General features: G+C 39.5%; 1 protein-coding gene across 4 annotated transcripts in view; it reads left to right on the top strand.

Annotated features, from left to right (window-relative positions):
* AFF3 (ALF transcription elongation factor 3) overlaps positions 1–26,948 on the top strand; it is a 507,786-nt gene that overhangs the window by 299,769 nt on the left and 181,069 nt on the right. For all 4 annotated transcript variants that reach the window (XM_036879973.2, XM_057496944.1, XM_036879974.2 and 1 more), the window contains one exon: positions 14,147–14,227. In XM_036879973.2, coding sequence (XP_036735868.2) covers positions 14,147–14,227 — 81 coding nt within the window. The remainder of the gene's footprint in view (positions 1–14,146; positions 14,228–26,948) is intronic.

Here is a 26,948-nt window from a genome sequence, read left to right on the forward strand (position 1 = left end):
TTTGTCCCTTACCATTTTTGGCTAAGGTCTGTTTTGTCTGACATATGTATAGCTACCCCTATTTCCTTTCAGGTTCCGTTTGCATGTAATATCTTTTTCTAACTCTGTGTTTTCAATCTATATGTGTCCTTATAGCTAACATGAGTCTCTTGTAGACAGCATTTAGTTGGGACATGTTTTTTTTTCCATTCAGCCACTTTATATTTTTTGATTGGACAATTTAGTCCATTTGCATTTAAAGTAATTATTGATAAGTATAGACTTATTATTGCAATTTTGTCCATTTTTTTTCTGTCTTGTAGTTCCTTTGCTCCTTTCTTCCTCTCTTGCTCCCTTCCTTTGTGATTTCATGTATTCTGTTACAGTATGTTTTGATTCCTGTCTCCTTATCTTTTGTGTATTTATTGTAGGTTTTTGCTTTGTGGTTAATATGAGGCTACATAAAATGTAGTTATAATAGTCTATTTTAAGCTGATAACAACTTAACTTTGAATGAATAGAAAAGCTCTATGTTTTTGTACTCCCCTCCCTACATTTTATGTTTTGATGCCACAATTCATATCTTTTTATATTATGCATCCATTAACAAATTATTAGTTATAGTTATTCTAATATATTTGTCTTTTAACCTTTACACTTGAGTTCTAAGTAATTTACCTACCATTATTACGTTAAAGTATTTTGAATTTAACCATATACTTACCTTAGCCAGTGAGTTTTATACTTTCATATGTTTTTAATGTTACTAATTAGCATACTTTCATTTCAGCTTGGAGAAATCCCTTCAACATTTCTTGTAAGGCCAGTCTGGTGGTGATGAACTCCTTCAGCTTTTGTTTGTCTAGAAAACTCTTTATCTATCCTTCAGTCTAAAGGATCATTTGGTTTGGTGGAGTCTTCTTTTGTGGCATGGTTTTTTCCCTTCAGTGCTTTGAATATATCATACCAGTCCCTTCTGGCCTGCAAAGTGTCTGCTGAAAAATCTGCTGGTAATCTTATGTGGTTTCCCTTGTATGTAATCAGTTGCTTTTCTCTTGCCTCCTTTAAGATTCTCTTTGTTCTTTAGCTTTTGATGAATTAATTGTAATGTGTCTCAGTATGACACTCTTTGAATTCATCTTGTTCAGTAGAGATTCCTGGATGTGGGTATGTGTTTCTTTCCCTGGTTTAGGGAAGTTTTCAGTCAATGTTTATTTGAATAGGTTGTCTGTTTCTTTCTCTCTTCTTCTCCTGGGACCCCCATAATGCAATATTGGGCCATCTAATGATGTCCCATAAGTCCTTTAAGTTATCTTCACTTTTTAAAAATTCTTTGTTCTTTTTGTTTCTCTAATTGGATGAATTCCACTACTCTATCTTTAAGTTCATTGATCCTTTCTTCTGCTTGATCTAGTCTGCTGTTGAACACCTGTATACTAAATTTTCCAATTCAGCTCTTTATTCTTTAGCTCTATGATTTCTTTTTTCATACTTTTTATATTTTCTCTTTGTTGAAATTCTCACATTGTTCAGACATTGATCTTCTGATCTCAGTGAGCATCTCTGTGACTATTATTTTGAACCTTCCATTGGGTAAATCACTTATCTCTGTTTCAATAGAATTAGTTTCTGGAGATTTATATTGTTCTTTTGTTTGGAACATAATCCCCTGGTTTTTCATTTTCTGAGATGTTCTGTGTTGGTTTATATGCATTAGGTAAAACAGGCATCTGTTCCTGGTTTGACAGACTGGTTTCATATACGGGATGAACCTTGTCAATAATCCTAGCCAGAGCTTCTGGTTACCTATCAAACCATTGTGATTACCCAAGCTATTGTCTTTGTTCTTAGTGGCTTTCAGTATTTGAAAGTGTGTCAAGACCTCTCAGCATCACGAAGGAGAGAACTGCAGTTCGCACCTAGATGCAGGCTAATCAGAAACTGGGCTCTCTGGCAGGAAAGTTCACAAACATCTAGGGAGAATGTGGGAGATGGGTGTTTTTGCCTGCTCCCTGCACACTGAACCCAGGTATATAGCACAGAGTGCTCCTGAATCCTTCAACAACTGCTTCTTTGCTTACTATAGTCTTGTGGGAATCATGAATGCAAGACTTGTTGGCTATCAGACCTAGGTGATTTGGGAACCTGTCCCTCAGGTGGCAGCCTTGAAAGTTGAAGTGCTAGATATATGTTCCAAACCTTTCACTCCTCATGGAGAAGCTTGGAGTTGGGGGTTCTCTCTCAATTATATGGTGCTGAGGATGAGGTTCATGGCAAATGCGTCTCAGCCATACTGTTTCAGTATGGGTATTTTCTCTGTCATGTGACATGTAGCAGTCAGTTATCTAGTTTCTGGACTTCTCTCAGAGGAACTTACTCCATGTGTGGATATATATTCAGTGTGTCCATGAGAAGAAGGAGAGTCAGGAGCCTCCTATATTGCCATCTTGGTCCAGAAGCCACTTCAAATATGGTTTTTAAAACCATATGGTTCTAGGCCTTTAGAAACAGGAATTCTCATACACTTTTAGAGGAGATGTAAATTAAGAGGCCATTTTTGAAGAACACTTTAACAAAATTTAAAATATTTATGCCATTTGACCTATAAATTCTATACAAGGAATTTATCCTATGGGTAAAGTACAGAACCATGTAAAGATCGATGTAGAAGGATCAATGTACAGTGAATAAGTGTGATTCATTGTAATGTAAAAATAGCAAAAAAAAAATCAACTATCATGTGATTAAATAACCCACTTCCAGGCAGTGAATTGTCTATGTAGCCTTTAAAAAGATGCATTTATATGTTGTATAAGGAAAGAAAAAATGGAAAAGATTAAGTCACCAAACAGTGTGACCTAATTAAAGATATATGTATCATCCAATGTTTCTATATGTATATAAAACTTTGATAAGTACTTAGTGCTTAAAACTGTTCAGTGTGGGTAGTATCTGTAGGTATTAGGATCTGGGGTAGCTTTCACTTTCCTGTATTTCGTATTCTTGCAATGTTTAACTTTTCAACAAGAAGCATATATTATTTATGTAAATAGAAAAAGGCAGTGGAGATCCTTTTTCAATTAAGCTAAAAATTAAAATACATGACATCATGTATCTCCAGCCTACCAGAGATCACCTGTGCAGTTAGGAACTTCAGTGAGTCAGGATTAGGAACAGAGAGGCCAGGGGTTGCCTCAAACCCCCCAGGGCTCCCACCAAAGTCAGAAGGAAGCAGGTGCTCCACATTTGGGATTCCCAAAGAACTCCCACTCTGCTTATGATCCCAGATGCTTTCCAAATAAACAGCTTACCATTTTAAGAGATGACCAGTTTACTGTTGGGTCGTTTTAATAGTTAATCTGTTATATCATATTACATTATGCTATGGTACACTGCATTAAGTTTTATTACCTATAATGTTACATGATATGATATTCATGTTTACTTTCTGTATCATTTTGGCCAGAATGTAGCATCTGTGAGGACAGGCACCTTATTTGCAACTGTGTCCTCAACACCTAACTTAATGTAAACACCCCAGCTTGGCAGAAAACACCTGCGGAATATTGAGTGACAGAAATTGTTAGGAAGTTTATAAAACCAAATTCTTCCCTATAGCTTTAACCAGTTGATCCTGATTACACTTCCTGTCTTCATAAGCCACATGTAACATTTTTTCCACAAGGTAAAAAAACCCCTCGGACGTCTGACACAGCAACCATGCTCCCTCTCTTGCTGCTTTTTTTGCCAGAACATTAATTAGACACATTAGACTAATGCAGCAACCATGAAATACGGTTCCTCCACCAGTCCCCATCAAGGCCAGGATGGGCATTGGTGGTGGGCTGATTCCCAGAAAAAAAAGCAGAAGAGAAACGCAGCAACCACGAGGAATATGGGATCTGTTGTATTTATATTTCTTTGTTCATTGTTTGTGCTTGTTTCTCCCACTGGTTTTTATACTTCCATGTCTGTTGTGTTCTGGGCTGTATCCCAGGACATAGAATAGTCCCTGGCACGCAGTCAGTGCTCAGATATGTGTTTGGTTTAATGCTTGTTTAGATGCACTAGTAGAAACGGAATTCATTGGCTTTACTAAGTCATGAACTATTCAGCATGCTTGCAGACCCCTTCTCAAGACAGGAAACTATGTCTGTGTTGTCAGCAAGGATCAAGGAATAGAAACATCTGTCTGAAATCTGTAGATTGTCTGTTTGCCCATGTGCTGTCTGAACCTGCCTTCTCATTTCCTCCCCATGGAGACCTTGACAAGACCATCTTTACTTCCTAACTTCCTAATGTTCTTTTCTTCCTTTCTCCATTTGAAGACACATTTAGCAGCTGAGTTCAATATCTTATCTTACTTTAGACATCTCTAATTTGCTTCCTTCCTCTTTATCTTTCTCTGTTCTCACAGAATATCTTTTCCCAAGGGGCAAGCTCTTTATCAGACTATACTAACTCAGTCTTTTTTGTTGCCTTTTCTTCTAATGAAAATAATTGTCATCTTGCTTTTATTTTGGCCCTAAGTTCTTTCGTCTTGCAGACCTCTGAACTTTTGGGTGGGTGGGGGCAACATTTTAATCTTTTGCTGCTTCTTTTTAAGGATATTTTAACCTCATGGTTTAAGAAAAAAAAGATGGTTCCTCCATCTTTTTTTCTCCAGCCTCTGGATTTGACTCTCCATAGCTGGAGTGCTTCAGTAGACAGTTCCTGTCTCTTGTAAAGTTATCCTGCCTTTCACATTCATCCTTAACACTAGCACACATCCCTGCTGGACTAGGGCATTACCATTCAGTGATTAATAAATCACCTCTCAAACTGAGAAGAAATACATGGGTAAAGGTAAGAGACAGAATCGCATTGAAAGCAACTTAGGTGGGCAAGGGCCTGAAAGGGAGAAAGACATGTGCCTAGAGCCAGGCTGAGCTAATAGCACCATAGCAGCTGAGACGTGCCTTCCTGACACACCAGGAACTTTTTCTTTTTTTAAGGTATTACTGATATACACTCTTATGAAGGTTGCACATGAAAAACAATGTGGTTACTACATTCACCCGTATTATCATGCTCCCCCCCATACCCAGTTGCAGTCACTGCCCATCAGTGTAGTAAGATGCCACAGAGTCACTATTTGCCTTCTCTGTGCCACACTGTCTTCCCCATGATCCCCCCACACCATGTGTGCCCATCATAATACCCCTCAATCCCCTTCTCCCTCCCTCCCCACCTGCCCTTCCCAACCCCTCCTCTTTAGTAACCACTAGTCCCTTCTTGGAGTCTGTGAGTCTGCTGCTGTTTTGTTCCTTCAGTTTTGCTTCGTTGTTATACTCCACAAATGAGGGAAATCATTTGGTGCTTGTCTTTCTCCGCCTGGCTTATTTCACTGAGCATAATATCCTCCAGCTCCATCCATGTTGTTGCAAATGGTAGGATTTTTTTCTTTCTTATGGCTGAATAGTATTCCATTGTGTATATGTACCACATCTTCTTTATCCATTCATCTACTGATGGACGCTTGGGTTGCTTCCATTTCTTGGCTATTGTAAATAGTGCTGCGATAAACATAGGGGTGCATATATCTTTTTGAATCTGAGAACTTGTATTCTTTGGGTAAATTTCTAGGAGTGGAATTCCCAGGTCAAATGATATTTCTTTTGAGGAACCTCCATATTGCTTTTCACAATGGTCAATCTAGCTTACATTTCCACCAGCAGTGTAGGAGGGTTCCCCTTTCTCCGCATCCTTGCCAGCATTTGTTGTTCTTAGTCTTTTCGATGCTGGCCGTCCTAAGTGCACACCAGGAACTTTTATCCCAGCCCCAGCGGCTTTGGAGCCTGCTCTTGTCCAGGCTGCCTGCCTTGCTCTGGATCCTGCCTAACTCCTGCCACCATAACACAGTAGCTGTCCACCTCCCTATTCCAGTTTCCCCACTGCCTCCTTCCGGTCACCTGAGAAGAGCTTTCAGGCCAGTGTACCAGCTAACCTGCCCTCACTGTTGCCCCAGAGATTGTCTACCAGCTTGAAGGGCAAAGCTTTTGGAAACAGGATGCTTCTTGCTTACTAGTAATTGTCCAATTTAAGAAAAATACCAGCCACTGAGATAGCAGCCCCTCCCCTCTGTGCACATGGTGCTTTGGTGGCAAAGGGAGTTACAGAAGCAAATTATTGTTTAATAAGCACGTTTTCATTATGACTTCCATTTGACTATGAATAATTAACCAGTTAAATATTAAATAATTAACTGAGCAACATACATTAAAAAACAAACTCATAAATGTCTTCTCCTATACTCGCCTCCTGCCTTCACATAGTCCCAGCCAAAAGCTGCCAACACAACACAGGTGGTAATACAGCAACTCTCACCTTCCACGGAGCACCTGCTGTGCCAGATGCTACACTGGGTACTTGGAATACTGATCACTAACCCTTCCAGCAGTCCTGCAAGATCAGGTTATTAGCACCAGATTACAGATAGGGACACCAAATACCCAGAAAAGGAAATTTGCCCAAGGTCAATCTGCTGGTGCATGGCAGGGCCAAGATAAGCAGCATTTCTCAAATCCCAGCACCACCACCCTCCTTCTCTGGAATGGAGACATGGGCTTTGTCAAAAGAACATCTGCAGATTATCTGTCCATGCAGAGGCATTCAGGACCATGTTAAGAGAAACCATGGCCAAGAATATAATTATATTCACCCGCCTCCCTTTCTAGCTTCCACCGTCTTCCCCTCTGCCCTAGATCATACCATCTTTGCCCTTAGATGTGTATGAACAAGCAGTTTGGTTATTGCAAACCCTAGCTAGTTCTAAGATTAATTAGACTCTGTATGCCTGTTAAGAGGGTGAACGTCCAGTGTTTGTGCTACCATAAAAGACATGTAGTGGTAGATCAAAAATTAGGTTACTGACATCATTAGTAACATGACTTTCCTGGAGCAGGTCAGAAATTTGGCTCACTTCTTTTAAACTTAGACTTAATGTAATTTATTCTTAGAAACAATACAGGAAAGTATCAGCCCCAGATTCAGAATTTTGGAAATCCTCTCAATGTCCCCAAGTGCCTTGTTCTTTTCTGAAAAGCATCTTTTAAAATTAGACCCATTAGTACTTCTTGAGAGGAGCACGAGGTTTGTCAGAGTGCAGGAAACTGGCGGGCATCAGGGCACCGCAGCAGAGGCAGGCATGAAGTCATCACCTGGGCTAGCAGTCTTTAAGTTCTTGCAGCTCTGCCCTCATCATCAAAACCCTCTGCTTTCCATTCTGAGAACCTATCCTGGATTTTACTATTTCTGCTATTTCAACACAACGTTCAGTCTTAGAACAAATCCCCAAATTAAAGAATGTGAACTATAATAAGTGAACATTGAAAGCCAGATGAATCTAAAAATGAATTTTAGGAATGGATGGTTTTTTTGGTTCCAAAAAGTCTTGAGTAAACAGATAAAACAGGGAATGCACTTAACACAGAGCGACAGGAGGGTAAGACCAGTCACGCCTACCTTCCTGCTCCAAAAGAAAACTGGGAAACAACAAAGGTGCATTGAGAACAAGAAATCTTCAGAAAAGTCCAAATGAAGGGATCTAGCAGGAAAGAATGTTTATAAGAGTGGCAGTTGTATCTTGACTCCAGGCAAGGCTCTTGTCCTGTCCATAGACAGTCCAGAGTTTGGCTGGACGGCTGAAGTCAGGGAGGTGAGGGGTAGGTCTCCAAGCACAGGATTGATTTCCTTACAATGAATGACACTGTTTATGATGTGAAGGAAATAATGAAAAGCTAGGCTCCATGTGGCCTCAGCATTTTGAGAACCGGAAATTCTATGGGCCAGGGAGCAAGTGTGATGCACAGGTCCAAGGTTCCTTGGAGTTCCCGGTCAGAAGGCTTACTTTTGTATTTGTTGGCACCCAAAGCTTGCCTTCCTTCCATGAGCCATGGTGTCCTGCGCTGAGCCCATGGTGTCATATTGTTCTCTGGTGCATGCCTTCTCCTTGGCTTTCGTAGCCTGTGAGACCCAAATTGAAAACTGCTTCTTGAGTGGATTCCATTAATCTTTGCCTTCATGGTGCACCCTCCAGTTTATCCACTGATGATTATCCTCATTGAGAGCAGGAGATATAGAGAGGTTGAAAAGCTCCGGCATTCCCAGAAATCAGTCGGTGCTCCAACGTGAGATTCTCCTATCCAGGGGGTATGTATGAGACCAGAAAATACCTGCACCGACACTGGGAATTCCCTTCTCAAAACAACTTTAGTTCAATTGGATATATTCCTGGATTTTCAGTTTAAAGAAACAAGATTTCTCTATGATTTTTGGTAACCCTGTTATTCCAGATTTTTATTGGTTATTTGCTTATTTTTTTGTTTTAGCAGGCTAAGCTACTTTATAAAAAATAGATTTTTAAAAAATCTTAGTAAGGAAGGTATTTTTATTTTTCAGCAGGTACTGTTTCCATAAGTAGTTTTTCATCAAAATAATGATGCATTATCCATGGACGGGAATGCACTTATTTACTATTATTTTTCAAACTTTGTGTCTTTCTGTAGCAACAGAATGAGGATTTTCTTGGATTTTTGTTGGTTTAGGAGCCAACTTAGACCTCCTCTTCTAAGCCAGAATCTGCCCAGTCTTCAAGTCTGACCATGGAGTCTGTGTTTTAAAATCCAGGGATGGATTGACAATTAGAATGTGCTCTCTGGTTCCATTCGAGAAGGAGTGTGTTCTCCCACTTTATTTTACTCACAGCTGGTGCTCTGCCTCCCAAGTACAGGCCTGCTGGAGTCTTTCACTCCTTCACCAGACACAGTGCCCCTGTTATTGAAAGGATACGCAGTATAATAAAAATTACTCTGTTCTGTTATTGGTGACACTTATCTGATAAGAGTGTCATAACACGACTAATATGTATGAAAGAACTGAAAAGCTGAGTGATTATTCTGATATGGAAACTGAAAAATATCATGCACTGATCTACAGCAACCACTGCCACACATAAAAATTAACTTTGGCATCTTACATTTTCATTCCCAAGTGACAGAATTAACCCAGTGTTTGATTCTGAAGAGTAAGTTTCTGAGCACAGAGAATTCCATCGCTCCCCGTGTCATTGGCCAGGCCTGTGGAGATAGACACCCCTTTCCAGCAGACCTGGGCTCGCAGCAGACGCTGAGACATTGCTCAAAGAGGAAGAAGTAATTTAATCTCTCTGAACCCTGGCAACAGCCCTCTGTGTTTGGTGGGACAAGTATAGGTTATTATTGCCATCATTTAAAAGGGAAGAAAAGAGAATCCCAGAGAGAGGGATTAAATGAATTCCTATTACTTTATCCATTTTGCTAGGCCTTCGGGGAGTTATAAGAGAGTTAAAAGACATGATCCCTTCCCTCGAAGAAATTATAATCTAATAAGGGTTTAAAAGTTTATAATCTGGTAGTGGTAACACATGAAAGGGAAATGCACAGTCCCCGGTATGGAAATACTTAAAAAGTCACAGACACTGTATACTGAGAGCAGAAGGCATATGGCACTCACTGAGGATAACGCTGGTTGGTGACCTTCGTAGAGCGGCTGGGATGAGAAGAAGTAAGTGAAGTTGGAATAACAAGAAAGGAAAAGCAAAAAATTCCAGGACAGGAAAGCCTAGGGCTGGACAAGAAGTAAATCCATCTGGCTTGGGGGAGGACTGGGTGACTAGGAACAGGAACTAAGCCTGCGGCTTTTGTTGATGGCTCCACATGACAGAGCACCTTGAATGCTTGGACCAGGGTCACTAGGAGCTTTTGAGCAAGCACTGCATAGTAACTATTTTAGATAAAATGTTTCTTTGATGGTGACCAAGATAAATTTCAGGGGGGTTGACAGGAGACAGGCAGAGACCAGGGAAAGTATTTCTCTATTTGCTGATTTTCATAGAAAAATTAAAATATTGTTTCAGATTTTTCTGGTTTAATCGATTTTCAAACTAAATTTACTTTGCAGATCTTCATAGCTGTACATTTTGGACTCTAAGATTAGATTTCAGGCTAAAATTCAATTTCTGTTTCTTCTCTCCTTGAATAACAGGGACCTGGGCTGCTTAGTGAATGGATGCTCTAAGTCTCAGACCTTTACTCCTAAGACAGGCTGATGCAGGTGACATCAGAATATGTGGGTAACTACACAGAGAGAAGGGAGGAATGTAATATGAGCACATGAAAGCCCGCTCACTTTGAAGCTCTGGATTCATGGGACTCACAGTCACTCGTGCTGTGCAGTAGACATGAACATAGAAACTGGCCGACATGTCCCATGGCCACCTGAAAATCAGTGTATGGAGGAGAGAGAAAAAGTTAATGAAATGCAATATTCTATACCCTTATCTTTTAACCATTTGTTCTTTCACTTAGAAAAGTGTGTGTATTTGCTATACAGAGACTTGGCATTTAAACCTGTCCAACAAATAAGAAGACACCGTGAAATATGTCCACTGGGTTACTAGACATCTGCTTAGGGAGGCGGGACTGCTGAGGCTGTGTTAAGGCAAATCTGTTGATTCTTAATCCATCAGTTGGCTAAGGAACCTAAACTCAAAATGGAGTCCCTCTCAGAGCTGGGAATGGGGTGCGACTTTATTCCTAAGTGACAAGAAAATCAAAAAGCAAGGAAGGCAGATAGATCAAACAAGTGGCAGGGGAGTTTATAAAATCAGAAGGCAGCTACCTACTCTTTGGAGGTCTTACCTGTGGTCCAGGAAGTGGTTAAAGGATAGCCAAGTGGGGGAGATAGGATCAAAGCAGTGATGAAGGGCTGGTTGAGGCCAGGAGCATGGGTGGGGTTGGGGAACTGTGGATATAGTGGCGTGGGATTGGTGATCTTGCAATGAAATAGCATTCTTTCCCTTTGAAGAAGCAAACTAAGAAGAATTTTAGCAGTTCTGAAAAATTTTACCTTTACTTATATGTTAAATCACTACAAGAAATAAGGTACAAATTACTTATTAATAAAATCTTATCTTCGTGCCTGCTACTTTTATGGCAGAGATCTGTTCCCATGAGAAAACGTAAGGACATTTTCTCCAGTATTAAGTACAAATCATGCATCTCACTTAGGAATCATTAAATCTCTAAGTAGCTTTCTTTTTTAGTATTATATAGATTGTATTAGTAATTGCTAGCTTAATTACAGATGACATTTGCAGAATACTTCATTTATAAAAACACTTTTCCATCTCAGACCCCCAACATCTAAAGCTCAGAGAGAAATTTTATTTCTCATTTTAGAGACCAGAATTCTGAAACTCAGCTTGATATTAATCAATGCTGCCTTTTATTGAATGGTTAAACCTGAGGGAATCATGCTGTGCTCTGTGTATGTATTATCTCATTTAATTCTCATGATTAAACCATGAGATAGTTAACCTGTCCATTTCCTCTTATTCCAAGATAACCAAAAGCTGATATCTGGTTGATTCCAAAGTCTGTAGTTTGAAATCACTATAATTTACTGAAGATGTGACATAACCAAGCTCACTGAGCTAGTAAGTGACAAAGAGGACACAGAAATAGTCTATTTGCCCTTAATTTTCCCATGCAACCCTAATGAAGAATTTTAACATAATAGATGATGAATCTTAAAAAGTCATTGCACATTAACTAAAAAACAAGTATATTTAAATAGTTCATAAAAATAATTCTTACACTTTTGGAAGTTCTAATAGATTTAAATGTTTTAAGCAACATACTGTCTTTATAATTCCTTCATAGAGTTAGCAGGACTTAGATGGAAAAATCACATTGAAATACTTATCTGGTATTTGAAGTAATGTTATGAGCAAATTTACATTGAAGTATGGGTGTTCATGTCAATTCCACAAATTAATTTTGAGCACTTAGTATAGAAGATGCTTCAGCCCACAAAAAGAAGAGTATAGACATTATCCTCTGAAGACAGGACTGTTTTCATTCTATATTGGGAGAAGGGTATTGGAAGGGAGAGAAATGATTGAGTGTATCCTCAAAAAACTAACACAAATGGAAATCCAGCAGTTACTATGGGAGAGAGAGGGACATAGGTGCTTTGGAGGAGCATGACAAGGGAACTCTTATCATACTGGAATAGAAGGAGAATCAGCAAAGTCCTCAAGACATAGGTGCTTGAGAGGAGCCTTGATGGATGGATTGAAAACTGAAAATTGTATGTGGGCATCAAGGCAGACACTGTAGCTTTTCTTATACAAAGTGTAGGTGTAGATTAACGAAAAGGCACAAGACTGAAAACTGGGACCTGTGACAGAAGATGTTGAAAATTAGGGCGATGTCTTGAGGGCAAATGCAGTAGAGTGAAAATCAGATGCTGGACTGGGAGTAAGGAGATACATGTGCAAATCTCAGAGGTGCCATTTATGAACTGAGTGAACTTGGGCAAATCAGCTTACCTTTTTCAGCTTTGACTTCCTCCCCTGCAATATGGGGATAATCATAATTACTGCAAAGATTGAGCGTAAGTGGGAAACTTGTGTGGAAGCCCTGTGAGCACTGAAAAACACAGTGGAAGCATCATTGCCTTCATCAGCATCGTTATTTTATGTGTGTGATGTGTGTGAGGATTTTGGAGCAGTGAGCCTTTCATTTGGATGCACACATTGGGAAAATGAAGTTTGCGGGAGTGTAGAGGTAAATTAACAATAACAGAAGAAAGAGAATCCATCAGGAAGCCATTGACATAATTCAGATTAAAAACAATGAAGGTGTGATTGGGATGGCTGTTCCGGTAACCACAGCAAGGTAGAGACATTGCAGAAATACTGTTCGCTGCCTTTCAGTACTCGGCACTCGTTCATAAATGCGCTGAGCACCTCCCCTGTTCCTGGACACCAACTGGGCAGTGCTCCTCAATCCCCTCAAAAGACACAACTGGGATGGATACAGCACAGACAGGCAGACAGGAAGGGAGCAGAGGGCAGAGGAGAAATGGACATAAGGGCTCACTGATCTTCCTCGCTTTCCATTAGACAGACATTGGTGACAGCAGGTGGAGAAGGGACACCTCAAGTGCATATGAGCTTACCCACCCACAGCACCTGTGTCATGGTGGGCGAGATGATGGGGGGTCAATCGGTGCCCCTAGGGGTGGGTGTACCACGCTCACTGTCTGCTCCCTGTGCAGTGGGCCTGCACCATCCGAGGTGCTGGAAGGCCTGGAAACGAGGCACAGACCATCCTTAAGAAACTCTCTCATTTCAATCACCTGAAGAATCCCTTTTCCATGGCCCCCCTCCCCTGCTGCACAACGAGCGGAGGTGAGAAATGTCTTCACCTAAAGAGAATTTCTCACTTTTCTTCCAATAGATCAAGTACTGCTTCTATGCTTGCTTAGCTTTGGAAGTGGAAGAAATCAAGAAACAGTGTTCAGAACCTGTTTGTAAACACCAAGTCAGTTTAGAATCAGAAATTGATTCGGTTCAATTCCACAGTCATTTCGTGAATGCAAGTATCTTTCAGTAGATGGAGCTGAAGGGGATTAGAGGAAGCGCATGAAACAGCCCCTCCCTCTCTATCACAGTTTAGAGAAAGCGTCTGTCAAAAAACATATGACACATAATTGCATGTTGAGCTCAAGTTGTGTTCTTAATACTGCGCTATAAAAGCGACAACATTCTCTTATTTCATATGTGTGAACTTTTTTCACTTCTCCATGAATGACATTTGTTACGGAGACCAAAGCAATGTGTGGGACTTAGGGAAAGTCATACTAATATGAGTTTCTAATAAAATAAATAACTCCTCTAATAACGATCTCTAAAGTTAAAAGTGCTTTGTGCATTCCTTCAGAAACAGCCTATGAATTTAGTAGGATCACGTCCCAGAGAAGCAGCCCCCTTTGTATGGCATTTCCCACAGACCTTTTACTGTCAGATTGTCCCGTTACTCAGAAGCTTAAAGGAAGTGAAAATAGACAGGCTTTCAAGGTGTAGAGGGGCATGGGGATGGCCATGGAAGCAAGAGCTGGTACAATTAGAAAAATAAATCATAAAAGTGGGTGTTACATCGTTTAAAAAAAAAATCCCTTTCATGCCCTATTCATCTCTTGCTCATTTCTTGTCCCTTCTTTAAGGAGGCTTGTATAGCTGCTTTATATGCTACTTTAAATACTCCAAATTACAGTGTTGTTTGTTTCTCCCTCCCTTTAGGAGATGACCTGGCTTCCACCACTTTCTGCTATTCAAGCACCTGGCAAGGTGGAACCAAGCAAATTTCCATTTCCAAATAAGGTGAGAACTTGCTTCACTCAGGAGGAATATGCTTTTACTCACTCAAAGATTTGAGTGGACGGTGGGTGTTCCCTTGATTGTCTTTACCTCCATAAATATTCCTACCAGAGGTGTAGGGATCTGATTTTCAACAACTTGCAGGCATATATTTATTCATCAAAAGGAAAAAAGCAAGCTTGCAATCTTACCTTCTATATTTCCCACAAAATGTGATGCATATCAATTGTCATTTTATCTAAAAACATTTGTGAAGTTCAAATGCATCTTACAATCATTTAAACATTCACGATGATTGTATGTCTTGTTTTTTTCCTGAGAACTATTATTAAATTGATGATGTGTCTTAAAATCAGTGCCTTGTGAAATTGAGGAAGTGTAGTATATAGTTTTCCTCTTAGATACCTTTTAAAGCTTAAAATATTTTCTAGGACTTTGGAAAAGGATTTCCATATTTTCTAAGGACAAGTACATATACACAAACCAGCCACAAAAATATACTTAAATTGTACGTGAGTCTAATAAGTTTTTTTTTTAACCATACAATTAACACATAACTGTTACCAGAGATGGGTTCTTGGTCTTATCACAAAAAACAATTCAAGAACAGATGCAAAATGTGGTTGAGATTTAGGAATTTATTTGGAAAGTAAGAGTTTAAAGAACAGCAAGAGTAGACACCTGAAGGCTGAGCATGGGCAGACCCGGAGGTGGTTGCCCGAAGAAACAATATGGAGCCTTTTTATGTAAAAGGCAATGAATATTTACTAAGTGGGGATAGGTTTCAAAGGGAACAGGTGGGGTCTTCTTGGAGTTCAGGCATGCTCCACCCTCACACTGGGCAGGGAAGTTTTTGGCTTTATTTGGTTCTCAAAACTGTCATGGCATATGGGGAGGTGTGATTTTTACTATGGTGATAAGTATATAATGTATTCCTGAGTGAAATTTGGGTCAACTTCTCCTCCATATTGGAGCCAGCCAGTTGTGACCAGTCTGTTTTGTATATTCTTACTCCCCACATCCCATAAGGACAGCTTACACAGAATGTGTAGAATGTAAACATCCAGCTAAACATAAACACTAGCTGACGTCTCCACCTGCTTCCTTGCTCATGTCTGGCTATCTATCTATCCAGCATAACTACATACTGATTATAAAGATGAAATTATGCAAATAGAAGGAGCAAAATATGGACATCCCTAACATCCTCATCCAGATTTTATTTCCCTACTCAGAGATTGCTATCCAGAGTTCAGTGTGTACCATTTCAGTCATTGTCCTTGTGCATTATATGTTTGCATATGCAGTTTTTTGAAACCTGTAAGTGATATGGTAGGAAAAGCATTTTCTTCTAAGAGTTGACTTTTTCCCAAATACCTACAATACATAAATATCATTGCTAAATATTAACATCACAACTTTCTAAAGTGAATTATTGAAATAATTGTTCATTGTAATCATCACATTGGTAAATCCCTTTCTAAGAATTGGTTTTTATTTCCCTTAACAAAGTATTTGGAGATCTTTTCAAATGAATATAGAGAGATTTTTCTTCAGTATTCTTAACTGCAGCAGGAATTCTTATAGTTGAATTTGCTGTAATTTATTTGACCAAGCTCCTTTTGATGGACACTGAAATTGTTTATGATTTGTTTGTTATCACAAACACGTTTACAATAAATATTTTTGGTAAATGCAAGTATTTTGGTACAGGAGGCATCAGAAGCCATATTTATCCTTGGCTGTATTTCAAGAGCATCAGTGTTTTAATCTATGTCAGTGTTTAAAATTATCTCATTTTTTTTATCAGTGTGTCAGTAGAATGGGTGAAAAGTTGCTATCTCCTTGTTTTAATTTGTATTTCTCCAATTTTGTCATGTAGGTCTTTCACATTGCTTCTTTAGTTTATTCTTTGATATTTAAAAATACTTGCTTATTTTTCTATTTGAATGTGTTTTTTTGGTTTTAATGGTTTTGAATTAGTCCTTGATGGTGTGCAGGAAAGGTACTGGGTTTTACATATCTATTTACTGGACTTTTTTTGGTTCCAGTAGATTTCTTTGGTGGACTTATATTTTCAAGTGGGGGCAAACAGAAGTATAGCAGTAAAATATATAACATGTTAGATTATAATGCACACTGAAGGGAAATGAATCAGGAAAAGAAGGCAATGAATGCTGGTAGTAAATAGGGACGGGTGGGGTTTAGGAGAGCTTAAGAAGGGCCTTCCTGAGGAGGTGCACTTGAGCTGAAGGAAGGAAGGGAGCAGATCCCCGAGGCAGGAGCATGCCTGCGTTCTGCAGGAACAGCAAGGCCAGCAGGGCCAGGGCAGAGCCAGCCAGGCAAGTGACAGTAAATGACACAAATGCAGAGTCACATTACACAGGGACTGTAGAGCCATTGAAAGGACATGGGGCTTTACTCTGAGTGAATTCAAAAGCCATTCAAGAATTTTGCAAGTAACCAGTTTGGTCCACTTTACTGTTCTTATTGTGTCAACTAGAACCTATGTATCTTTGCCTTATTTATAACATTAATAGAGATGATTCCAATGTGTTGAGTATAATAATACAGTTTTATTTTAAGAGTAAATCTTTATCTTTTCGTTTCTCCCAATGCCTCTTTGCTTACTCAGATTTTCCACCTCTAGTTAGGCTAATTAATCTTTCTTTGTGCCTTTTTTTCCCCTTTTGGGTTTTCAAACATATACATGATATTCTGTTTTTGTATTTGCCTTTGAAATTTTAATATATTGACCTACTTAAACTTATTTTTATTAGTATCTACAATTAACTCATGTCTATATCCTATCCCCATGTATAGTACAATCAATTTTAGTTTGGTTTCCCCTACCAGCATACCTCGGTTGAGATTATCTACAGTATTTCAAATTATCATCATTATAATGAATTTTTAGTTTTATTGGCTTGTGCCTTCATCTATCATTGTTTCTTGTGTCTTAGGTCTCCTTCCTTTTAGGATGTACTCATTAGTCCTTCCACTTCTCCTCTGTGTGTTTGTTCACTCCTTCTATGATCTCATCTAGTTACTTTAAATACTCTGTGTGCTGAGCTGGTGACTTCTAAATTTATAAATCTGTCCCCTTCTCCATCCTCCAAATTCTATATTTGTATTTTTGCTTACTCAACATCTCCACTTGGATATCTAACAAACATCTCAAATTTCACATGTCAGAAACTGAGCTTTTAGTCCCTCCCACAAACCTTGTAGCCTAGTGTTTCTCACTAAGGGGTTTCTCCATTTTTGCAGTTGACTTAGGGCAAAAGCTTTGGAGCCATCTGTATTTGTTTTCTAGGGCACAAACCAGGCAGCTTAAAAAGAAAAGAGATCTATTCCCTCCCAGTTCTGGAGGCTGGAAGTCTGAAATCAAGGTGTCTGTAGGGCCGTGCTCCCCATGAAGGCCCTAAGGAAGAACCCTAGCTTGTGAAGACTGTCAATGGTCCATCATCTATCTTCGCTTGTAGGTGCATCACTCCATTTCTGCCTCTACGTGGGCATCTTCCCTCTGTGTGTCTGTGTGTCCAAAGCTCCCTCCTTCTATAAGGACAGCAGTCATTAGATTTAGGGCCCATCCTAGTCTAGTATGATGTCATCTTAACTTGACTTCACCTGCAAGAACCCTATATCCATATAAGGTGAAATTCACAAACTCAGTGGACATGAGCTTTTGCGGGACACTCTTCAACCCAGTACATCATCCTTGACTCCTCTTTCTCTCTTACCACACATCCAACACATCACTAATTCATGTCTACCGTACCTTCAGAATATCCACTGAATCTAAATATTTCCCCCCATCACCACAGCTACCACTTGGGTTCAAACCACCACCACCTCTCATATTAGTTATTGTAATAGCTCCTAACTGGCCTCCCTGTTTCCACCCTTAAACCATCTACCACTCTATTCCAAACCATCGTCCAGACTAGCTTGGACTGTTACAGTTCTCCAGCCATTCACCCCAGCCTCTAAGGCACAGTCTATTTTCCACACAGTAGCCTCAACAATATTTTTTGAGTCTTGTCTTTTATCCATCCAGCCACTCTATGTCTTTTGATTGAAGAATTTAGTCCATTTACATTTCAAGGAATTATTGACAGGTATGTGCTTATTGCCATTTTATTGTTTTCTGGTTGTTTTTATAGTTCCTCTCTTCTTGTCTTATTCTCTTCCGACATGGCTTAATGACTTTCTTTAGTGATATGCTTATATTCCTTTTTCTTTATCTTTTGTATATATACTATAGGTTTTGCTTTGCGGTTACCATGAGGCTTACCTATTACAACTTATAATAGTCTATTTTAAGCTGATAAAAACTTCAGTTTTTATCCAGTTCTAGAGCTCAACATTTTTTACTCTCCCACCTATAGTTTATGTTTTTGATTCCACATTTTACATCTTTTATCTTGTGTGTACCTTAACCATTATTGTAATCATAGTTATTTTCCTACTTTTGTGTTTTAACTATCATACTAGCTTCATAATAATTAATCTACTACCTTTACTTTATATTTACTTTTCCAGTGAGTTTTATTCTTTTATATATTTTCTTGTTACTAATTAGCACCCCTTCTTTTCAGCTTCAAGAAGTCCCTTTCACATTTCTTGTAAGGCCAGTTAGTGGCGATGAACTCTGTTAGCTTTTGCTTATCTGGAAAACTCTATATCTACCCTTTAATTCTGAATGATAACTTTGCCAGCTAAAGTATTCTGTGCTGGAAGTTTTTTCTTTGATCACTTAGAATATATCATGCCACTACGTGTGACCTGCAAAGCTGAAAAATCTGCCGACAGTCTTATAGGAGTTCTCTTGCATGTAACAAGTTGTTTTTCTCTTGCTGCTTTTAATATTCTCCCCTTGTCTTTAACTTTTGACATTTTAACTGTAACGTGTCTTGGTGAGGGGCCCTCTGGGTTTATCTAATTTAGAACTCTCTGGGTTTCCTGGATCTGGATATGTTTCCTTATGCCAGATTAGGGAAGTTTTCAACCATTATTTCTTAAAATAGGATTTCTACTCCTTTCTCTCTCTCTTCTCCTTCTGGGAGCCATATAATGCAAATGCTGGTCTGTTTCATGTTATTCTGTAAGTCCTTTCAGCTATCTTCACCTTTTTCATTCAAGAAATGTTCTTTTGCTGCTCTGATTGGATAAGTTGTACTGCCTCTTCTCGAAGTTGTCTGATCCTTTCTTCTGTTTTATCTAGTCTCATGTTGAACCCCTCTAGTATATTTCAGCTCTGTGACTTCTTTTTGCTACTTTCTTATATTTTCCATCTCTTTGTTGAAGTCCTCAGCATTCATCCATTCTTTCCTCCAGTTCAGTCAGCATCTTTATGACCATTACTTTGAACTCTTTATCAGGCAAATTACTCATCTCCATTTCATTAAAGTTTTTTTCTGAAGTTTATCTTATTCTTTCATTTGGAACATATTCCTCTGTTTCTTCATGGTGTTTGACTCTCTGTGCTGTTTTCTATACAGTAGATATGGTCTTGAAAGAATGGTGTAGTACAGGAGATGAACCTTTTCATTCAGGCTTGCCCCAGTTCTTGATCATCTCTCAACCTCTGTGCTTGTCAAAGCAGCCTATTACATTTTTAATAGCTCCCACTAGTTGAGTATGTAGCAAGACACATCCTGCAAAGGGGAAAATCTCAGCACCTAGATTCAGGCTTATGGGAACCAGACCCTGAGAGTGCAGCTTTTGAAAGTATATAAATATGTATGGTCCTGAGAAGCTGTAAGCATAAGGATTTTTTCTGGCCACCAGAGCCAGACAATGTGGAGGTGTCTCCTGAGTGGCAATTTCAAAAACCAGGGCTCCAGGAATGCATAAGCTGCTTTCTGGAAGATACTGTTGAAGAGGGCAAGGCACAGAGAGCACCAAGCTGGAGTCCACAGCCTGTGTTCCTTGAGAGCAGCTCCATGTGCCTCTGCATGTGTGCCAAATCTGAAGCCTTCCTCTCAGTTGGAAGCTCCAGGACAAGCAAAGTGCACCAAATGACTAAGGGCCAGAGGAGTGCCTCCGTCCAGTCTGTTCTGTGCCCTGAGGAGGTTGCCAGCCAGGACCATCCATCCAGTGGCCACAGTCCTGGCAGACCCAGGAACACAAGCCCCTCCCCCCACCAGAACCAGGTGATCAAGGGGCATCCCCCAGGCACAGCTGCAAACACATGCAAGGGAGACACTGGCACTCTGGAGCATGGATGAAAGTCAGTGTGAAGACAGCACCCGCCCTCCAAGGCCTCTGGAAAGGATTACAGTCATTCCCTAGATGCACATTTACTTAGAAGCCTACCACTCAGGCACAGTCATGATGATTAGCTAATTATCCTCCTTCACAGAAAGACTGAACTCCTGGGTCTGGTGCCTCCTGCTGTGCTCTGTGGGTGGCAACTATTTCAAAAGTCTTTCTCTGTGGGTTACAGTCCTGTGGGACCCACAGGTATAAGTTCTACTGGACCCCAGAGCCAGGCAACACAGAGGTGTCCCCTGGCAGCAGTCAAAAATTGGGGCATGAGCTCCTTTCTGGGTGACACTAATTATTACAGTCCCATATGGCCCATAATGCAAGCTCCCCCAGCCCCCAGAGCCAGGCAATCAAGAGGTATCCCCTAGGTGGTAGCTGAAAAAATTGGGGCATCAGATGCTCCCTTCCAGGCAATACTGGTGCTCTGGAGCATGGCAAAGGCAGAACAAGAAGGTGGCACCCACCAGTTCGCATCTCCAGTGAGCGTTCCAGGAGGCTCCCAGATGTGTGTGTTAGATTAGTTGCCAGCCCCTCAGGTGAAGGTTTTAATATAGGCAGGTGAGCTTCCTTCACTGTAAGTCTGAGTGTGATTGGCTGCCCCTGAGCGGGGCTGGGTGAGTCTGTGTGCCAGCCCTTTACGAGGTGTTTCTCAGGTCCCTACCATCTTGTGGGTCTTGGGACACAAGCACCATTGGTTTTTAAAACTAGATGTTTTGGGGGCTCATCTCTCAGGTGCAGATCTTGAAAGTCGGGGTATCCAGTGTGGGGTATAAGCCCTTCATTTCTTGGGGAGAAGCGCTGGGTTTGGGTTTCCTTCCCGGTTGTGGGTCACTACTCTGGGGTTGGGATTTATGGTAAGATTATGTCCCAGTCTCTCTAATTCACTTTGATGTATTTTTTTTTCTTCTTTACTCAATGTGTAGTCATCATTCAGCCAGCCATTCAGTTTTTTAAGAGGAAATTGTTCCCTGTGTAGCTATAGGCTCAGTGTGTCCATGGGAGAGGGTGAGTTCAGGAGCTTCTTATGTCACCATCTTGATCTGGAACTTGCACATCACCCTTGTATTCAAAACTTACCAATGGCATCCTGCCACACAAAATACAATGCAAAGTCCTTACAATTTTTGCATTTGATTTCTCCAAAAGAAGGGCTTCGTTCAAAATACAATCAAATAAGCACTTTGTTATATAAATATTTCCTTGGTATATGTACAATTTCTGATATAATTGAGCACACATACCAAGGTTTATTTGGTTATGACTTTTTCAAAATGGTCATACAAATTTGTTTTGTTGAATGTGAATAGTGAAGTTTATTAAATAACTTCTAAGGTGAAATTGAGACCTCAAATCATTAGTACAAAACGTTTGTTGTTCAAGCCAGAAAGTTGCAAGAATCTTATTGTCCATCAATAAATATATATTATATATATATAATATTATATAATACATAGAGCACAGAATTTCACATTTAAATTTTTTAAAGTGTTTCTTATTTAAGACTACAATAGGATTTGCTTGGAGCTACTTCATCTCTAGACCTTTTTGCCTTGCCCAAGAAAGAAAGAATAAATGATTTTACAAAGTTTAAGAACATTTCACAATATTAATAATGTTTTTCTTTCAAAAAGCTCACAATAAATACTGTTAATACATCTTGTGCAAATGAAATAAGAATGTATTGGTGTCCTGGTTCTGCTGTAACAAATGACCACACAAGTAGTTACTTAAGACAGCACACATTTATAATCTTACAACTCTGGAAGCCAGAAGTTTGAAATCAATTTCACTGAGCTAAAAACAAGGTGCTTCCCGGACCGCATTCCTTCTGAATGCTCCAGGAGAGAATTCATTGTCTTGCCTTTCTCCGCTTCGAGAGGCCGCCCTTGCCTCCCTGCCCACAGCTGCCTTCTGGCCACCACCTTCCTTGTCACATCTCCTCCCCGACACTCCTGCCTCCTCCTTTGTTGTTGTATCGGGCCTGCCTGGATGACCCAGGATAGTCTCCCATCTCAGAATGGTTAACCACATCTGCAAAGTCCCTTTGGTCAGGAGAGGTAACACATTCACAGGATCCAGGAATTAGGGGGCAGACATCTGTGGAAGAGCCTCTGCTCTGCCTGTGACAGACTGTCACTAGTTCCCACACATAGTGCACCTCTTTTAACTGTGTCCCAACTAGTTAGTATTCTGACAACTGGAGGCTTGCAGTTCATTCATTAGATTATTAATGGTTGAGATTATGACTATTGCTAGTGGGTGGGAGCTACAGTTATTTATGGAATCTGAGGGACAAAACCTCCAAAATGTCTAATAAATGAGTAAATTAAGCCCTTATTAAGATTGAAGGGGCAATTTGACCTCACAAGGAAAGTCAATTTAACTCCGCATTCTGAGTTACCAGTACCTCTAAATTAATTAGCTAAATACTTTTGAGAATTTCCCATCTGTCTGGATATTGAAGGACATAATATATAGTAAAGTCAATTGATACTGAACTTGGATATATTTTCTATTCTCTGAAGACTTAATTGGGAGTCACAGTTCCCTAAACAAACACTACCAGACATGTCTGCCTCATTCTTCCCATCTCAAAGTAATTCAATTTGGTAAAGAAAAGAATGCATTGTATTATCAGGTATTTCAACCAAGAAAAAAATGTATTTTCTTTGCCCCTTTCCCTTCACTTCTGTAGCAGTCTCGTAAGTTTTAAAATTCAGTTAAAGAACCCAAAACTGTAGAACTTTTTCCACCCTCAGAAGTCACATATGCAAACTTAACGGCATTCCACAAGTATTTCGTGTGGCTATGCAGGCTGAATCCGGGGGGATCAGACCTGGTCTGAAACAGTTCTTGCTGATCAGTTTCTACAGCATTATACACAGGGATTCTGGCATCATTGCAAAAATGAGAATCCTCTTGCCTTTCACTTTATACACAGAAGGAGAATGAAAGCAGGTATGAAGGAAAGTGCTATAAAGTTGGGAAGTTTCTTATGTAATATACTGTTACCTCCCTCTGGGTTCCTAGCATTCTTCAGAACTACCACAAAATGTTTGGACTAAATCTCCATATTTATCAGTATCTCAAAATAACCATTTAAATTAATTGTTAATTACATTATTTTAAGCTTTATAGAAAAGAATGAGAAGAAGGTTATTGGTGGTAGTGAAGAAAACAAACTAAATCAGATGGTTCTTACTCCTATAGTAATTGGTTCTATTTATTTATTTCGTATAGTAATTGTTCCTGAAAATGAAAGAAGGAATATTTCCATTGCTTGCCTTTTATAATCCTAATGCTGAATTGATAGACAAGTGAGGAGAGGTACACGTACAGCAGTCCTCACATGGTCCCAAAAAACCCATTTTTAAGTAATTCCCTCACTTTATAAAGAATCGTCCTCCATCAGCAACATAGCTTAAGAACTACTCTACTGTATGGATCTTAGGTGCATATTTTTTCACATTTTAGGTTCCCTAAAATCAGAACATGTTTTATAGTTTTTGGCATCTTACAATTAATTGATAACAATTTTCTTTCATAGTAGTACATGAGATAATTCAGCCTCATGTGATTTTGATTGCATATGACCTTTGATGAAATATAGGATTTATAATAATGCTTCATCAAAGGGTTTTCTGGGATGTCAGTATGCTTTGTTATTTCTACCTTTAACAAAATGATTTGTAAAAGGTTTACTTCCCAGATAAACACTATATTTAAAGAAGGATTTTAGAATTTCTTTCAGATTCCTATGTACCAAACAGCAGTTGAGATGTTGGGAAGGCAGTATTTGAAAATGGAGATTAAATACCAATCAATAGATATTCTTCTAAGTAACCAGAAATGGTTCTCCTTTCGAGCACATGCCTGTCAGAACAACACACACTTGATGAATGACACTGTCAAACCAAAAGCAGTAGTTTAACCTTAGAAATGTCCTGTTAAGGGATTACAGGTAACTTTTTTTACTTCCCTGTTTTTCTGAATTTTTTTGAATGAATTGATATTACTATTTTTTTGTTTACATAGTAAAGGCTACTTAATAACATGGCACAATCTTGGAATCAAGACAATAACAATACTGGCATAGTCTCAAATTCTACCCTTCAAATAATAAATGTGGTTTGGGCTATGTCATTTATACCTCAATAAGGCTTTTTTCAAAAGGAGTCATAGTTGGAAAGATGATTCCTGTCATAGAAGTATGACACAGTGAGGTAAAAACGTAAAGAAAGCAAGGAAGTCCTCCTGAGATTTGGGACAATTTCAAAGAGCAGGTAACCCTCAGGCTTCTTGTGCTGAGCCTTGAAGGAAGGGTGAAGTTTGCCAGGCAGGAGACACGCAATGGCAGGACAGGCATCCCAAGGATAAGGAGAGGGTGCGAAGGCAGGAAGCTCTTGCCTGATTTTTGTGACATCCTTCCCAGCCCTGGGTTATAGTAACCTGTGTCACATCATCTCCTCTACGGACTCTGTGCACTCCCGGGCCCTGGAGGCAGGGATTTCAGCACAAAGGGATTTCAATAAAGCCCCTCTGTATGCCTTAAGGAGCCTGACAGTGAACCTTGCAGACCTAGTTGAGTGCTCTCAGGGGAGGCGGAAAGGAGACTGCACACATGGGGTTAGCAACTCCCCAGTCATCTCTTTACAGAAGAATTTTGCAAAGGGAGAGATGGCCTTTGAGACCGAAGGGATTGGTATGAGGGCATGTAGGTGTCTGGATGGGATCACAGGAAATGCAAAAAGGGGAAGGACTTCAGTGCCTGGGCCCTTTGGAGGGAGGGGCTCTTGTTTGCTCTGCTCTACACCCAGCCTGGCTCTGGTTTCGCCAAGGATGAAGGATCCCTACGCTCTGTAGGGTTTTGCAGCTGGCTGGGCAGGGCAGTCACTCCTCTAAGAAGCAGCAGCCGTGGGCCCTGGCATTGGCCCACAGAGACATCATCAGGATGAAGGGTCCTCTGGACCCAAACTTGAGAGGAGCCTCATAAAGTAACTCATGCCATCCACCAGGGACAAGCAAGATGCTGGACAAGGTCAGTAAGAATGACGACAGGATGTCATTTGTACCCACAGAGTGGCACAATCTAGAAACTATAGGCTTAGAGTCAATATTTTTGAGCTAATGTTTGTTGGTTCAGTGTACCACTGAGAAGACATCAGCTGGAAACATGAGATTACATATTACAGACAAATTTCTTTATTTTAATTTGCCTTTCCAAAAGTCTCCTCTCCAGAAGGGCAGACTTGAGCTTGTTCTTTTTCTTCAAGGCAAAGCTCATTATTATGAGCATTACCATTAAAGGCATCTGTGTACTATTCTGCTTAACAGAGTGGGGATCCTTTCCGTTTCTTCCCACCAACCCCTGCTCTCTAGTCTGGCTTGTTTCATAATGTTGCAGTGGAATTACTTTTAAAACATATGTGATTGCATGGATTTGAATATGCAACATGTCACATTAAAAGACTTGCCCCATGACAACTATAGTCATGGAGTAAAACTCTAATATAATACATTAAGCCATATAATGGATATGAATTCCATTTCACTGGGTTTTTGTTCCATATGCTAAAATTATAAAGGAACTTCACTGAACTTTATGTGCTGCTACTTGTTTTTTTACATTCCTAACATCTCCATTCATTCTTTCATACCGCTCCCTTGTTTCTCATACTAAATGGGAATTGTGCAGGATAAAAGATGAGAATTCTCAAAATAAAATTTGCATTTAACTTCAGCTTCAATTGCTTTTTACCTGGGAAGTTAACTAAACTCAAAATACTGTTTGGCAATGACTTTCTGCCATTTCAGATAAGTGGAAATCTGTAATAATCTTTCCGCCCACCACACTGTGAAATTGACAACAGTTATTTAGTAGAATGTCCCTGATGAAGTGGTTGCCAGCCTCATCTGCAGAAAGGTGATGAGAATAAAGGTACATTCAAAGGGAAGTAGTTTGGATTAAAAGTCAATAATATAATAGGTCCTAAATATAAGAATTAAAACCATAAACCTCATAGAAGAAAATATAGAGATAAAACTTCATGGCCTTAGATTTGCCAATAGATTCTCAGATATGACACCAAAAGCATGAGCAACAAAAGAAAAATAAGTTGAAATTCATCAAAATTAAAACTTTTGTTCATTGAAGGACATTACCAATAAAGTGAAAAGACAAATAGCAAATATTTACAAATCATATATCTGATAAAGGTCTAATAGCAGAATATATAAAGAACACTTTCAAAAAACAGCAAAAAGGAAAAAAAAATTAAATGGGTAAAGAATCTGAATAGACCTTTCTCCAAAAAAATATACAAATGGTCAATGAACACATGAAAACAGGCTCAACATCATTAGTCAATAGGGGAATACAAATCAAAACCACAATGAAAAAACACACTTACTAGGATGGCGATAATAAAATTGTAAAAAAATTAAAAGAAAG

This window comes from Manis pentadactyla, chromosome 2 (genome assembly GCF_030020395.1).
Source record: "Manis pentadactyla isolate mManPen7 chromosome 2, mManPen7.hap1, whole genome shotgun sequence".
Taxonomy (NCBI): Eukaryota; Metazoa; Chordata; class Mammalia; order Pholidota; family Manidae; genus Manis; species Manis pentadactyla.